The 14,773-nt window shown below is 37.8% G+C and overlaps 1 protein-coding gene across 4 annotated transcripts in view; it reads left to right on the top strand.

The window, feature by feature from the left end:
• LOC123957469 (protocadherin alpha-C2-like) overlaps positions 1 to 8,592 on the top strand; it is a 57,040-nt gene extending 48,448 nt beyond the window's left edge. For all 4 annotated transcript variants that reach the window (XM_046030291.1, XM_046030292.1, XM_046030289.1 and 1 more), the window contains one exon: positions 5,477 to 8,592. In XM_046030291.1, coding sequence (XP_045886247.1) covers positions 5,477 to 5,784 — 308 coding nt within the window. In that variant the 3' untranslated portion in view covers positions 5,785 to 8,592. The remainder of the gene's footprint in view (positions 1 to 5,476) is intronic.
• The last annotated feature ends 6,181 nt before the right edge of the window (positions 8,593 to 14,773 follow it).

Below are 14,773 nucleotides of genomic sequence, written 5' to 3'. Positions count from 1 at the left end.
GGGGGGGGGGGGATAGAGGGGGAAAGAAAAAGCATACTGGCATCAGGTGAAGGACAAGACAAAGGGACGCACTGACTGAAATGCACATACACGAGCAAAAGCTAAAACAGAGCAGGTGGGAGTGCTAGAGCTAAAGGAAGGAGGGTTATATGTTTGGAAAGTGAGAGTTGAAGGTAAGAGGTGAAAAGAGAAGGAGAGAGCAAAGGAGTAACAGAAGGAGAGTGACCTACATTCACTGGGGCGGTGGCGTACTGCGGAGGTGGATGCAGGTTTACTGTTTTCTGTATCACCCCAGATCACACACACACATACACACATTCCTCACAGAGGAACAGCAAAAGACAGATTTCATTAGAGTTAACAGGAATCAACTACAACAGGCTCCGCCAAGGCTAAAATAGACTCATGGGTGGAGGCAAAAGGCCAAGTGAGGGGGAGAAAGTGTAGAGAGATGATGGAGAAAAAGGGTGGTCAAGCAGAGACTTTACTGGGGATTGACCTTATGATTTGCTATGTAGCATCTATGACCATGACCTCATCCATTGAAATTGAGTGTACCTTTCTATAAATACATTTTGAGTGATTTGTCTGAATAGTGGATTAAAAGAAACTTGTTAAAAAGGATAAAAAACAAGTTTGATTCAGTTCAAGTCTAGATATTATAAGTTGGAGCTGCAGTCTTTTAGTTAAGGTGTATTTGATATGAAAAGATTTTTGGCACCATCAGAAAGGCAAGGAAGAATAGTCTAGATGCCATTATGTATTTTTTGTACTGTTTCTGAGTCCCTCCACCCAATCTGTTTCCTGTTCTCGACTTCAATTATTTGCTTTCCTTTATTGTCACTCTGTTTTTCGTTCCTATCCTGCGCACTCCGAGTCTTTACATATCTTGCCAGCTCTCTCCCTCTCTTTCTCTCTGGAGAATAAATCAATTTCTACTTCTCGATTTATTTATTTTTGTCATAGTACACATTCTAACTTATACACACACAAATGGAAGTGGATAACATCTCCCACACATACACATACACCTACATTCAGTGCTATTTTTAATTGTTTAAAAAGTCCTGTCATTTGAGATTGCTTGTGTCCACCATCTGCCACATGATCCAGCTGGGAGCAGACAGCAAGGTGCTCAACCTGGCATGAAACCCAAACAGGCACACACACACACACACACACACACACACACACACACACACACACACAACACACGCACAGTTGTACACTCTAATAAGCATATGTTGAGGCTTAATTCTTCTTAAAAACCAGCAACCAGCCATCATTATTATATTATTACCAACAACAATTTTATTTTTAAATTCCATTTACTGTTAGCAGATTGGGGAATATATGGTAATTTATGCAGGCACGAAAATGTATTCCTCTGTCACCACCCAGGCACATCAGTAAAAACACAGACACATGGATAAGAATTAGGTTTTGAACACAAAACAGCATCACATTTTATTTTTATCAGAATGGGTCCACACTACACAACACAGAGAAGCAGGTACCACCTTGAAGATGGGTGTGGTTGCAGATGACTTTTTGCAGTCATAATAATCACAGATTTCAGTACCACTGCAGTGTGAAAAAAAAAAACAGAATCACACCTTTAGGATCTTTACATCCATTTTTTCCCTCTCCTTCCACCCTGCGTTTTGGTGGTAAGCATCATGTTTCATATCTGCATCCTTCCCGGCCCCTCTTCTTCCCCCTCAGCTCGTTATGTAACGCTGCACTGCGCTCCACTGCGCTTCTGCCCAGCTGGCCGATGGAAGGGCGAGACAAGGGGATGAATAAAGTAGACGTGGCAAAACGGAGCTTGGGTGATTTAAGTGGCTGTGAAAACCTTGGGCGGCACAGGGGAGCGAAGGGACAGTCACACGCAGATATGCTGGGTGGAGGCAATAGTCATCACTATGAAACAAATAAACCCTCCTCGTCTCTAATGTGCCCGGTAGTTATCATTGATGGACAAGCTGTTTAATACCCAATCACAGTGATGTTACCATGAACACTGATTGCTGTGAGTAAGACTTTCATCGATAACTGGGAGAGGCGGGTGTTTGCTGGCTGAGTTTTCGCACAAGATTAGTTGAAAGGTCAGGAGAACAGAGAGAGAGAGAGAGAGAGAGAGGGTGGCAGGGAAAAGAGAGGGAGGGAGGTTGTGCAAGAGGAATAGAGAGGTTTGCTCTGCAACAGCCATTGACAAATCAGATTGAAGCAATGGCTGTGTGGAGATCAGTGTTGGGTGAGATGAGCCTGTTACCAGTGTGAAGGAAAACATGCAGAGAAGAGACAACGAGCAAATAAAGTGAGAAAAGACAGTATAAGGAGATGTGAATGTTGTTAGGAATGTTTTTTTTTTAAATGAACAAATGAATCCCCCCCAAAGCAGCAAAGACTATTATGATATGACCTCTGATATGATATGACCTGCACCAGAATTTAACACAGACTACAGTGTGTCCCATGATTTGTCTTGAAAGACATTGACCCTTTTCAAGAGAGTCACCCTGCCCTGCCTTTCCTTTTTCCATCTGTCTGCTCTCAGCATGACTCATCACTCTCAGGGGTGTTGTTTTGTTTATGAATGTAAGTTTGCACGGGGTTACTGGTGTCTCATCAAGTTCCCACATTGAGTTAGACAGGTAATTTCTTAGAGGCGCTTTCTTAGTGGGCACTTTCAGAGTAAATCATTTCCAGCACTCCAAAATTCTGCATTTTTCATTTACTATTTCTTATGTGTCTGCCTTCCTTTTGGGATTATAGAATTGGGGTCATGTTTCTGCTCGGGGAGTCAGATGAGGACTTATCAACTGGGGGAAGACTCTTGTCTTGTAAATGAATCTGACTCTAGCTGTCTCTGTGTCTACTGTGTGGAGGAAGCAGAGACTGGATGTGGCCTGTCCTGTCCTAATCTTCTCAGTTTCTTTGTCAAATTATTCTCTCCATAGCTCTTGCAGCTGGGTTGTCGCAGTCTGTGAAATTATGACAGCTTTTTGGGGAATAGTAATGTGAAACTCAAATTCAAATGTATGACCCACTTAGTTCTTGCACAATTTTATTCTGACTATTTATATATATGGGGGAATTCAAAATTATGTTGATGTTGAAATGCCAATTCAGACAAGGGATGCAACTAACAATTATTTTCCATATTATTTTCTCAATTATTCTGTTAACAGTTTTGTCCAAAAAATCTAAGAAAACATTGAAAAATGCTTTTGGAAATCACGATTTCCTAAAGCCCAAGGTTCACACATTTAAAAGAAATAAATGTAATACTGTGGTCTACTTCAACTTGGGCAGTTTCCCTGCAGAAGGAGGAGCTTTACAGTAGTGCATGCCTCTATGACTGATTAGCATTGTGTGCCAAACAGGAGACGTCATGTTTGCAACTCTATGAATCGTTTACTGTGACCAGATCTCACTGAGAGTTGGTAACTGAAAATGGTAAAATATCAAGGGGAAAACAAGGAAAAAGACTGAGCAAAACAAAAGCAGGGCTAAGATTGCAGGACTTTATATTTGAAAAAGGGAACTAATCATAAAAACAAATACATAAACAGCATATGAAACTCATGTTCTGTCTCTGTGATATAATGGAGAATTTATGTATTTCAGTCCTTCACTATGACCACTTTAACCGATTTCTCTTGTGTCACCCAGGTTGTGTAATTGGATAAAATTCAGCTTACACCTGACAGCACATTTATAGTTTAGTCAGAATTACTTTTCATTGTCTATATCAATCTATATTTAGCATGACAATACATTTAAGATATGCAGTATGAAGAAATCTGAAACCAAACATAGATTGTATATTTTTAGGCTGGCTGAGTATAGTGTGGTAAGATGAGAATGGAAGCTGATATTCTCTGCTCTGGGTACTGCATGAGGTCACAGCTTCTTCTTCCAGACACTGTTCCTTCTGGTTGGATGGAGGCCTGCTCAGCTAATCTCCCCTTTGGAAAGAACTCAGAAAAGGAGTCAGAGAAATAAAAGGAAGATGTGAGGCAAGTCGGTCATGGCTGTGAGGAAAGAGCCCAAGTGATGGGGTCTTTTTCTGGTAGGCTGTGCTTAGATTAGTTGTATACTGCACATAGACATTAATATAATGACACACACTCACACAGTGACATAAGAGTGTGATCATACCTTGATGTGTGGTCAGGCTGATTGTCAAATTCCATCCTAAATACAGTTACACCTGCCAATCACTGAATAATAACCATGTAATTTATTTCTGAGGACAAGACATTTCTGTCCACTTGCAGAACAGTAAAGCAGAACAAAAACAGTCCAATTTTCCTCTAAAATACCACAGCGCTACCTTTGTCAGCCTTTAACATACTAATGAAGGGTTTAGTGTTTCATCAGTGCCACAGATGTTAGCTTTGGCCAGGAGGGAGCCTTTGATTCATTGCCCACTTAGCAGTCTCTTGAAAGCCTCCCATTAAGTTCCACCACCTCCCATCTTTTACAGCATGTCATGGTGGTTGCTCATGTAATGCCACTCATTATTGCGTGATTAGATTTTTATAGTGACTGCTGTGGATATCAGTGAAATCAAAGTTTTAACACAATAGTCCTGATTTATGTATATAAAAGTGCAGGTCAGGTTTGCACTGTGCCTTTTATTTAAGTTGTAGTGACTAATTGTATGGTCAGCCACTGAGACTGCCTCTTTAGGCCCTTTCTGTGAGTTCAAAGGGTTCAGTTAACCAGGGAGAGAGGGGGATTTCAAAATGCAGTGATAGTAGAAATACTTGTTAATTACATAACAACAGGTTGCAGTTTATCTCTGATTGAGAAAATTTAAGAACATGTATTACTGATTTTATTAAATAATGTTAATGATAAATAAAGATCATGAATTACATTTACTTATAGAAGGTTTGTGTAGCTAATGCAGTAAGAGTCATTAAATATACATCTCATGAAATCAAAAAGAGATGGAAGGACATGCAATGATGCAGAGAATGTCTAACATGTTTGCTTTGGAGCAGTAGCAGCTAAACTTTAAATTTAGCTACCATGTAGTCTACAGAAGTCTGGGCTAAATTAGTTTAGGAAAAGACATGTTTTTGAAAGAATGTGAGATTACTATAATAAATAAATACAATATCCCAACATTGTATTAAATAGAGGTTGGGTGCTCATTAGACGTTGCTCAAATTTGCACCAACTCTTTAGAGATGTAAACTGGGCGAACACTTGTAAATCTAGCAGAATGCGTTCTGTCAACCTCCCTTATGACATCTCCTCCAGTTATTTGTTCAATCTTCACTCATATTTGCATGCAGGAAGCAACCTGTTCCTCAGATGCAGGCAAATTGTGCTTCCAAGCTGGAAAAATTGTGCTTTTGACTTACACTACAGATTGTGTGGAATATAATGCTGGGAAATTGTATGCAAATAGATAGCAAATAATAGCCCAACATCCATCTCTCTATGTTTCTTTCAGATGCTGAAGGGGGAGAGGTGTCCCCTCCAATGGGTGCTGGTGTAGATAGCAACAGCTGGCACTTTCGCTATGGCCCCGGCGGTCCTGGCGCCCCCCCCCAGCACCTGAAACCTGGCGAGGTTCCCCCAGAAGCCTTCATCATCCCCGGCTCCCCCGCCATAATATCCATCAGACAGAACCAGGGAGGAGAGGACGACAAGAGCGATTTCATCACCTTTGGAAAGAAAGAGGAGGCCAAGAAGAAAAAGAAGAAGAAGAAGGAGAAGAAAGACAAGAAGGATAAGGGCAAGGATGATGGAGATGAGTAGCGGAGCAGAAAGAGAAAATAGCGAAGAAGAAAAGGGTGTTGTTAAAACAGAGGTACCAACTAAAGTCCACTGGGCAAAAAGAAAATGTGAAAACTATTTAGACTACTTAGATTTTCCAAGTTCATTTTGTTATCTATTTTCACTGATAACATTTTAAAGCTCTTTCTGTTATGAACCTGGCCTTACCAAGATTTATTTTACCTTCAGCCCCTCACTGAGGTAAATTATTGATCTTGCCTTGATAAACAATAAAACGATTGATTTTGCTCCACGCCCCTATGTGCCTATACACCCAGAGTCAACTCATGTCAGTCATTTCTTCCAATTAAGAAGGACCACTCTTTGCCCTCGTCTTGAATTGTTCCGCCTTTAACCCACTGGGCACGTTGGCACCTCTGTCTTACCCCCTCCCCAATTATGATGTGTAAACCATTCTCTCTGAGAGAAGACAAATACTTTGTACAAGAACAACAAAAAGCTCTGTGCCAGCCAAGGAAAAGAAGAAAGACAAAGAAGATTGAGACAGATGCATGCCATCTGGAGCTGGACACACACTACTTGTAAATAGCACAGGAGAGAGTCACTGAAACTAAGGCGAACAAGACACTGCTGCAGATTCCTCTGATAATTACCAACAGTGTTTCCTGAGATCTCAATGAAACCACATGCACACACACGCATGCTCACATATTCAAACATGCCAACACATACACACACTTATCATGACAAAGTAGACACGGAAAGCACTTGAGGGAGAGAAATAAAAAAAGGAGAACATCAAATGACATCAAAGAAATGTGCTTAAAACTAGACACTGCAAACTTTCTGCCCTGCACAGTTGCTTTTGCGGTGCGCATGTGTCCATCAACTCTCTCAGGATGGAAGCAGCATCCTTTGCAATCACGCTGTATTTGCTCACTGCATTTGAAAGACACGTAGAGCTTCATCTCCAGTCAGAGCCGCAACGAAGAATGCAGAGAGCATCGGAAAGATGAAGAGATGGAAGGATACCTCAAATTCTCCTGAGGATCACAGAGGGAGAGGCCAGCTGAGCTGGCTTGTGACTCTGCTTTCAGTCAGTGGACTCTAATGAAACCGTAAAGAATATTAGGAGAGTCTCGAGGTTTTGATAACACCTTCTCTTCTCCCCCTGCTGCAGCAAAAGCCTAATGCTTTCTGCTTTGAATGTTTGGTAGCAACCAATCCTTACCTGATACCTTGAGTTTACAACTGCTCATCTGCTTGTACTTGCCCTAAGCTGCAACGAGCCACATTCTCCTCCCCCAACTGCCTTTTTCTCCACGGTCACGCATCCCACTGACTGCCTCTTCATGTGATGATGAAGTTTGTGAACTTGTTCTGTTTTCATTTATTCTCTAAAGAGATTCACTATTCAATACTCTGGCTTTTTTTCTTTTCTTCCTCATAGCTTTAACTGCTTTTTGCATGTCATGCCCACTTCCATCTACCCTCAAGACACTGCACCTAACCCCCACTCTGACCCCCTGCTCAGGATCGATCCTGGGAATGGCCTGCTCTGAACATTGTGGTGTGCTGAGAACAGCATGGAGTAATGTGGATGAGGCCTGGGGAATCCCAGTCGTGGGTCTACGCCCTGAACTCTTGTCAGATGTCTCTCTAAGTGCACAACGGTTCAGTGCTTTTAACTTGCGAGTACTACAGCACGCTGTTCATTTCCTGTTTGTAGCCACTGAAGGAGACAGGTGCCGTGGGCTGACCCTCTCCCTACATGTACAAGAGAAGAAAGCTGTTCTCCAAATTGATTGTTTAGGATCGTTGAGTCACATACTAGCTTTTATGTACGCTGTAAATGTAGCGTAGACTTTTCATAGATTGTCTCTATATAAGTCATTGAAGCCTGCTAGAAATACGGGCATCTATGGATTTGCATCCCACAGCTATATCCCACCAATCCTCTCTCAGGAGGTTTTGAAAAAGGGGCACACACATGCCTCAAGACCTGCTTCTGTTGGTTCCCCTCCCCTGCCTGTAACTTGTTGCCACGTCCCCAAAGTTTTGCGGCTCAGTATGACGTCACTCCATTAAGTGGCTGCTGCATGTACTGCTCTAAGGAAACACATAATATATAGAGAAATATATATATAAATAGATAGATGGCTATGATTTTATTCTTTTGTATTATCATTTTTCTTCATTACTCGCACAGGAGATATTTGTATGTACTTCTGTCTGCCAAACATCTATGTATTACAATCTTCACGCTCCACAGATGTTGTATGGCATCCACTAAACCTCTTTAGATATTTGTAAATGCTATAGTGTGATACCTTTCAACAAAGTTTATTCTTTTTCTTTTTCCAACTATGAGTTTTGTTTTTGAGAACAAGCAAAGCAAGAAAAAAAAAGAAAAAAAAACACTCTCTGTGTCTGGCTTTGACATGACGATCTAACTAACACTTGTAATATTGTAACTGAAATATGTATGATCCTATGATGAGCTATCACTTCCCTTTCACTCTAAAAAAAAGAAAATGACTTAAAAAAAATATTCCAGTGTAAAAATACCTATATGTAGTGTATGCTTGTGTTTAGTGAGCGTTCATGCTGTCATTCTTTCCCAATGTATGGTGGTGAACTATGGTGGCAATGTGCTGTCCTAAATGGACTAGCCCAGATCTGTTGTATAACCTCCTTTTTTTTTGTACAACCGCTCATCAACTGTGACAGTGAAGTAGTGAATTTCATTTATTTTCTGACTTGTTTTATTTTACCTAAATGGATACAGTGGTAATGTGTTTTGTTTATAAATCACTAATAAAGTTTTCTTTCTTAAAAAAATAAATGTGAATTTATTGTCTTGTGGGCAATTGTGTGTGTGTGTGTGTGTGTGTGTGTGTGTGTGTGTTGACCTTTTTCTTTCTGTCATTTGAATACATAATTACCACTGTCAACATATGACGACTGTAAAAATAGGATTGATTTTAGATAATAGCTTTGTTTAGGTTTTTAAGAGTACATTTTGTTTGTATTTTTAAATACTGTGTAATGAATAAGTCTACTTTAATTAAAACATAACCTCATGTAATGAAAGCCTTAACTAGACATCAGTACCAGAATTGTACTTATTTTACAGAGGATGCTTTTATCTCAGGAGAGTTAAAAAAGGGTCAATGCAATGTTCTAGAAGAGTGGGAAAAAATGTATAATTTAAGAGGGAGAAAGAGTGCCTCTCTTCACATCATAGAGGGCAGGAGTGACAAACTATCTACCGGCTGCTCTCCTCTATCGCACATGCTCACATCCTGCTTCGTCCTCTGCACTGACAAGCACTCAAATGAGAGACACAGGCAGAATGACCTGCCCAGCACTGACGCCTGATTTCTCCTCATTGAAAGCCATGATCACAGATGGTCCAAGCAGTCCCTTGTGAAAGGAAGCTTACAGAGGCAATATAATTTAATAGAGTGGCTAAGTAGATCTATTGTATTCCAGTGGGGAGTTTCTAGAAAAAAGACCACAATGGAGAGACATCAGTCATGCTGGCCTAGATAAAATGCAGCATTGATTATCAATACTTTTATCTAGTCATCTACTCAGGCAGCCAGTTCAATCATTTCCTAAAGAGCTCTAGGAGCTAGAATTCATTGATTTGTTTGTTTGAATAAACAGCATTTTGGACTTATTCGAGGCTGATTGTTTTAAATGTGATTGTGCATTCTTGTCTTTTTATACTGATGCTGCTCTTGAAATATATAGAGTTAATAAAGTCTCCCTCTCTCCAGTCTTTGCTTTCATCTTGCATCCAGGAAAAGAGATAGCGATGAAAGAGGTGAAGAGTTCACGTTTAAAAAATTGCTTGCATAAATTCTGCATCTTATTCTTTATTTCATTCTCCCCAGGAGACAGATAAAAATGGTTTCTATGGTTACAGCTATTTGGGGAATGGTCTCTATGGCAACAGCCTTAGACACTTATCAAATGCAGGAGGGTCAAAGTAGTGGGGTGCCCAGGATGGAGTCATAGTGTGTGTGAGGGTGGATCCTTTCAAATGCCACAGACAGACTGATTTGATGATGCAATACCACATACAGTGTCTTTGACTCCTCGCTGACATTTCACTGTTCAGAACAGCACATCCATGGAAGAACATCGCTTTACAAAAACCACTAACACCCACACGCTTTTAAATGCCTACAGTTACATATTCCCATGAGCATTCACAAAATGTGCACTGGTCTTTCTGAAATGTGGCTCATTTGAATTAAACAAACAAATTAACCAACAAGCAAAGCAGTTCAGTGTGCAGAAAAGTAGCCTGCAGTGTTTGGTCTGCAGAGCAGTGAATCTCTGGCTAATGAATATGGATATATATTATGGAAGAGTGAACAGAGCCATGCAAGCAGAGCAGTTGGCCACTCTGCTCTTTACAAGCAGTTTAGTCCACGGAGATGAATGTAAACCAATTTAAACACAACATAAACATAGACTACACTATAGTGCAGTGCACAAGTCTACCTTCATTTATTCAATGTAGGTTGAACTAATCAAGAGATGGAGGCCAAATAGTGAAATATAAACAACTAAAATGGTCTAATAATGTGACAGGGGTCTTTAAATACATGATAAAACAGATTATGATTATGCCACATTACTGGGACTATGTGTTTGTCTTAGAGGGTGTGTTGGCTGGTGATGTTGCCAGCTGCTGTGACTCAGCAGAACCATCATCCTGCTGAGGAAGGCAAATGGAATGACTTGGATGAAGCATGCCATACTGGCTGGAGATGATGGAAAAATTAATGTGCACAATAATTTTGGCCTGCGGCAATAAAAGCTATTTTACACTGTAGAGACGCAGTGTGAGAAAGTGGAAATGAGTTAATGAAACAGGGACCGACAGTAGGTACATTTGTTTCAGCCTGTCATGATTGATGAAAATTATTTTAATTTGCCTATAGTCTAAATATAAATGAACAAAAGAATTATGAAAGTGCAAATTTGTGCTTGATATTTGGTGTTTTATGGAGTTTGCATTTAATTAAAGCAAATTAAAATAAAAAATGGTCTGCAGTTGCTTGTGATTTCCCAACAGTTATAGCTAACTCCTATATTGGATGTTCAAAATGCCAAAATATGGCAGGGAAAATAGATTTAAAGTTAGGGATGAAAATGATTAAAACACTTTTGTTAAGTTACAAGTTACATTTAATAAAAGTAAATCTACTACATTGATCAGATCTACCCAGGAGATTGATGCTTTGTCATAAATGTTTTATCTAATTTAGCTTTTTTTGTTGTTGTTTGTTTAATATCCTTGTGCTTGTGTTGGTGTAGGCTAAAACGCCATAATACAAAGTTCTATTATTTAATCTTCCATGTTAATAGGCTGCGACTTTGAATGAGGAGTGAAATTAATTAAAATCTACACATGAATTACAGCACTAACACATGCCTTGCTGGTTTATGCAGGCTGCCACTACAAACTGTAGCCTTTTGCAGTAGTAGCTGGAAATCAAAAATAGGCTAGATGTGCCTAAACAATAACTGGTCTCCGCGGTATTAAATCACTGCCTGCAGAAACCCAAGCCACAAAAATATTGCTGTCACAATGCAGAGGTCATATGATGGGATACTATGGCAGAGGCTGTGGGTTGTGTTTGAGTGTAAGTGTTGGACTTCATGTACCATGATGCAGCGCGTGCAGGACTTACCTCGTTGGTTGCTGCCTGAGACACTCCAATCTATCATTTTCAATTAGTTAAATCTAACAAGTACATGGGCATAGATGTTAGTGAGTTTGCAATGTCAAAGATCTCTGAAACACTGAAGTTCGTGTTATAAAACCATACTGTTTGAAAACACTATATGATGGCAACACATTGCCTTTTCCACTCATGCATTTCCTTTCTGCCGTACTTGTTCTATCTGCAGAAGTTTTAAGCATAAGGCGCCATCTCCTGGTCAAAGTAACACAGCACATTTGGCCTAAACAGGCAGAACAGCTGTTTTTTTAAAGAGAAATTGTCATATCCTATAAATTGGTGTAATTGGATTTTCTATATACTGTATTTTTATTATTTGATGGGTTTTTTTCCAAAATGTCACGAAATTATAATGTTGAGTAGCTGTCATTATTTCTTGTGACTGCTTTCAAATGAATTTCTAAAGAAATTACCTTTCATTGATGGTTAAATTTGAAAATGTATGAGCATTTAGAGTTACTTTCACAAATGAAAGATTGACAAATGAAAAATTCCTTGAAAAGATTGTTGTTTTCCCCTGGATTATTCCTGTTAGTAAATATGCTGAATACATTCATACAATAGTTCAACAAATATGGGATAAAAATAAGCCCATGGTTTGTAATAATGCATGGTTATTGTAAACATCAACAGCATTTTCACAAAATAAAAACATTGACTTTTTAAAAAATACTATTACTACTGTAATTCAGTGCAATTTAGTTTGCATATGTTCAAACTGGACTGTCAGGCCTGAGGTCACATCCAGTCCCTGGAATAGGTTAATTAAGGGCCAGTGTTTGAGAACAGGAAAGAACAAGATAGCAAATTTTCAACAAGGACATTATTTACTATACAGTATGTGCCAGTAAGCTTAAGTCCACTGTCAATATCATAAAAACTTAAGTTATATCTATTGTAATTATCTTGAATAACAGATGATAAACTGAATCTTTGAGCCTAACAGTGCAAACAGTACCATGCTGATGAATGAAATTCCGGTGATCAAGAACTCAACAATGTCCAAGATGGGTTAAAATCAAGGAAAAATGAACTTGAAGATAATTCACGGTGTTTTGCCTCTATGCCAAGAGGCTTCTTCAGTAAACTCATGAGTCTTGACCTGTGGAGTAGGCTCTTCTGTGCTGAGCCACGCATTTGTATAGCGGTTGTTTAGTTTCCCCGATATGCACACCTGTGCATTCACTCAGTGCAGTGGACAGCATACATTAGATTGCTTTTCTTGTGTTTGGGTGCAATCTTTTGGGTGGCCCAGTATCTGGTTTATCATGTTTCTGGGTTTAAAAAACAAAGGGATGTGGTGTTTGTTGAAAATCCTCTTTCAATGTTTCACTGATACTCCACACTGTAAAAAAACATTTTAAAACAAAAAATTTTACAGAAATATACTGTATTATTTTACAGATTTTTTCTTCATATAAATACCATGAAAATACAGAAAAATACTTTTATTAACAACATTAACCATAAAATAAAAGTTATAATCTGTATATTCATATAATAAAAAATTATAGTTTTTTTACAGGATTATTCCATTGCTTAATTGCCCTGAATGTAAAATTACATTGAATTCTATGTAAAAAGACAAAGAAATTCACATATTTAAAATTAAGACAACTTTCTGTTTTTTACTGTGAAACTTTAAATTTAAGGTAAATAAATGTAAAAAAAACAATCGTAAAATAACAGTAAAAAGTCTGGCAGTAAAAGTTGCCAAACACTTACCATAAAATTACAGTAAAGAACCTTAAATTATTCTACGGAATAATTCTGATTTTAAATACAGATATTTACTCTAAATATTGTCTGTATTTTTACAGTCCAACTGGTGTAAAATGAAAAGAAAATCTAATTTAAAAAATGTCTCTAAAATGTTAAACAAATGTATAAATCTGCATATAAACTGAAAAATATTGCAGAAATACCTTAAAATTACACAATTAAAAAGTGTCTGCTGTTTTTACACAGTATTCTTTGGTAAATTCATAAGATTATCTATTCCATCCACATGAACTCCTTGTCAAAGTACAGATTTTTAGATTTAAAACACAAAAAAATTAATAAAATATTCCTTAAAATACCATGCTTTAAAACTCATTAACAGTATCTTGAAAGCTTTAGGCTTTTATTTTATGGGATTATCCAATCTATTAATAGTAACTTCCTGTTAAATTTAGTTTTTAAACTGTGGAATAACAAAGATCACGTGATAATAGCTTGCAAAACCATATTTTTATAGAGATTACTTTATATAAACAATATTTGACAGTAATTACAAGCAACTATCCAATATATCTACGAACTTTTCCCATTAATGTATGGAGTTTACTTGGAATAAACATACTTTTATAGTGATTAAAAGCACTATTCAATATATCTACAGACTTTTATCATTAATGTATGGGGTTTACTTCAAATAAACACACTTTTATAGTAATTACAAGCAATTATGCAATATATTTACATACTTTTCCCATTAATGTATGGAGTTTACTTTCATAGGCCATTTGAGGCTAAAAAGACCTATTCTCTTTAGGTATTGATGCACAGCTAACTGGTGTTTGGGCTATATATCAAAATCAAATGGTCATAAAAGGTGTATTTGTTGTCCCATCTTGGTTCACTCAAAACACTGAAGCTTTGATTTTAATTATATTTATTTTTTCAACAGATTCCACAAAATTGTTTTAGGTTAGTTAAAAGCAAAAAAATGTAATGAACTTGTATAAGAGTAACACAATGAATGTCAATTGATCCAACTAAAAATAAAAAACTTCTGATCAACAATATATTTAAGCTTACCTTTCAATATTTTATTTGGAGTAGTAAAAATATACATTTATGTTCAATTAATTAAAACATTAGGTTTTCATTCAATATTTTTTTTCCAAATTAGATTGACACAAATCAAATGTTTGTCAACTGGTCCCACACAAATTAATTTCAACTGAATTTTGTTATGGACTTTATTCACCAACACATCAATATCATTTTGGTGCAATTGGTGAAAAAAATAATACAGTAAAATTATTAGCACTATAAAGTGTTGAAAAGTTTGCAAAATAATGTTTAGTTGTCAACAATTTTGATGATGCATTGCTTAGAATTCTGCCTATTCCACAGAACACTCAGCATCCAAATCAATGGATGGCTCATTCATAGTTTGTTCTTGAGCATCTGTACCTTGGTTGAGAGTTTGCTAGCATCTAGTTGAAAGAATCACTTGTGAAGTACCTCAAAGAAGG

This window comes from Micropterus dolomieu, linkage group LG19 (genome assembly GCF_021292245.1).
Source record: "Micropterus dolomieu isolate WLL.071019.BEF.003 ecotype Adirondacks linkage group LG19, ASM2129224v1, whole genome shotgun sequence".
Classification (NCBI taxonomy): Eukaryota; Metazoa; Chordata; class Actinopteri; order Centrarchiformes; family Centrarchidae; genus Micropterus; species Micropterus dolomieu.
Note: the sequence above shows the minus strand (reverse complement) of the source record. Positions and strands in the feature narration are given on the sequence as shown.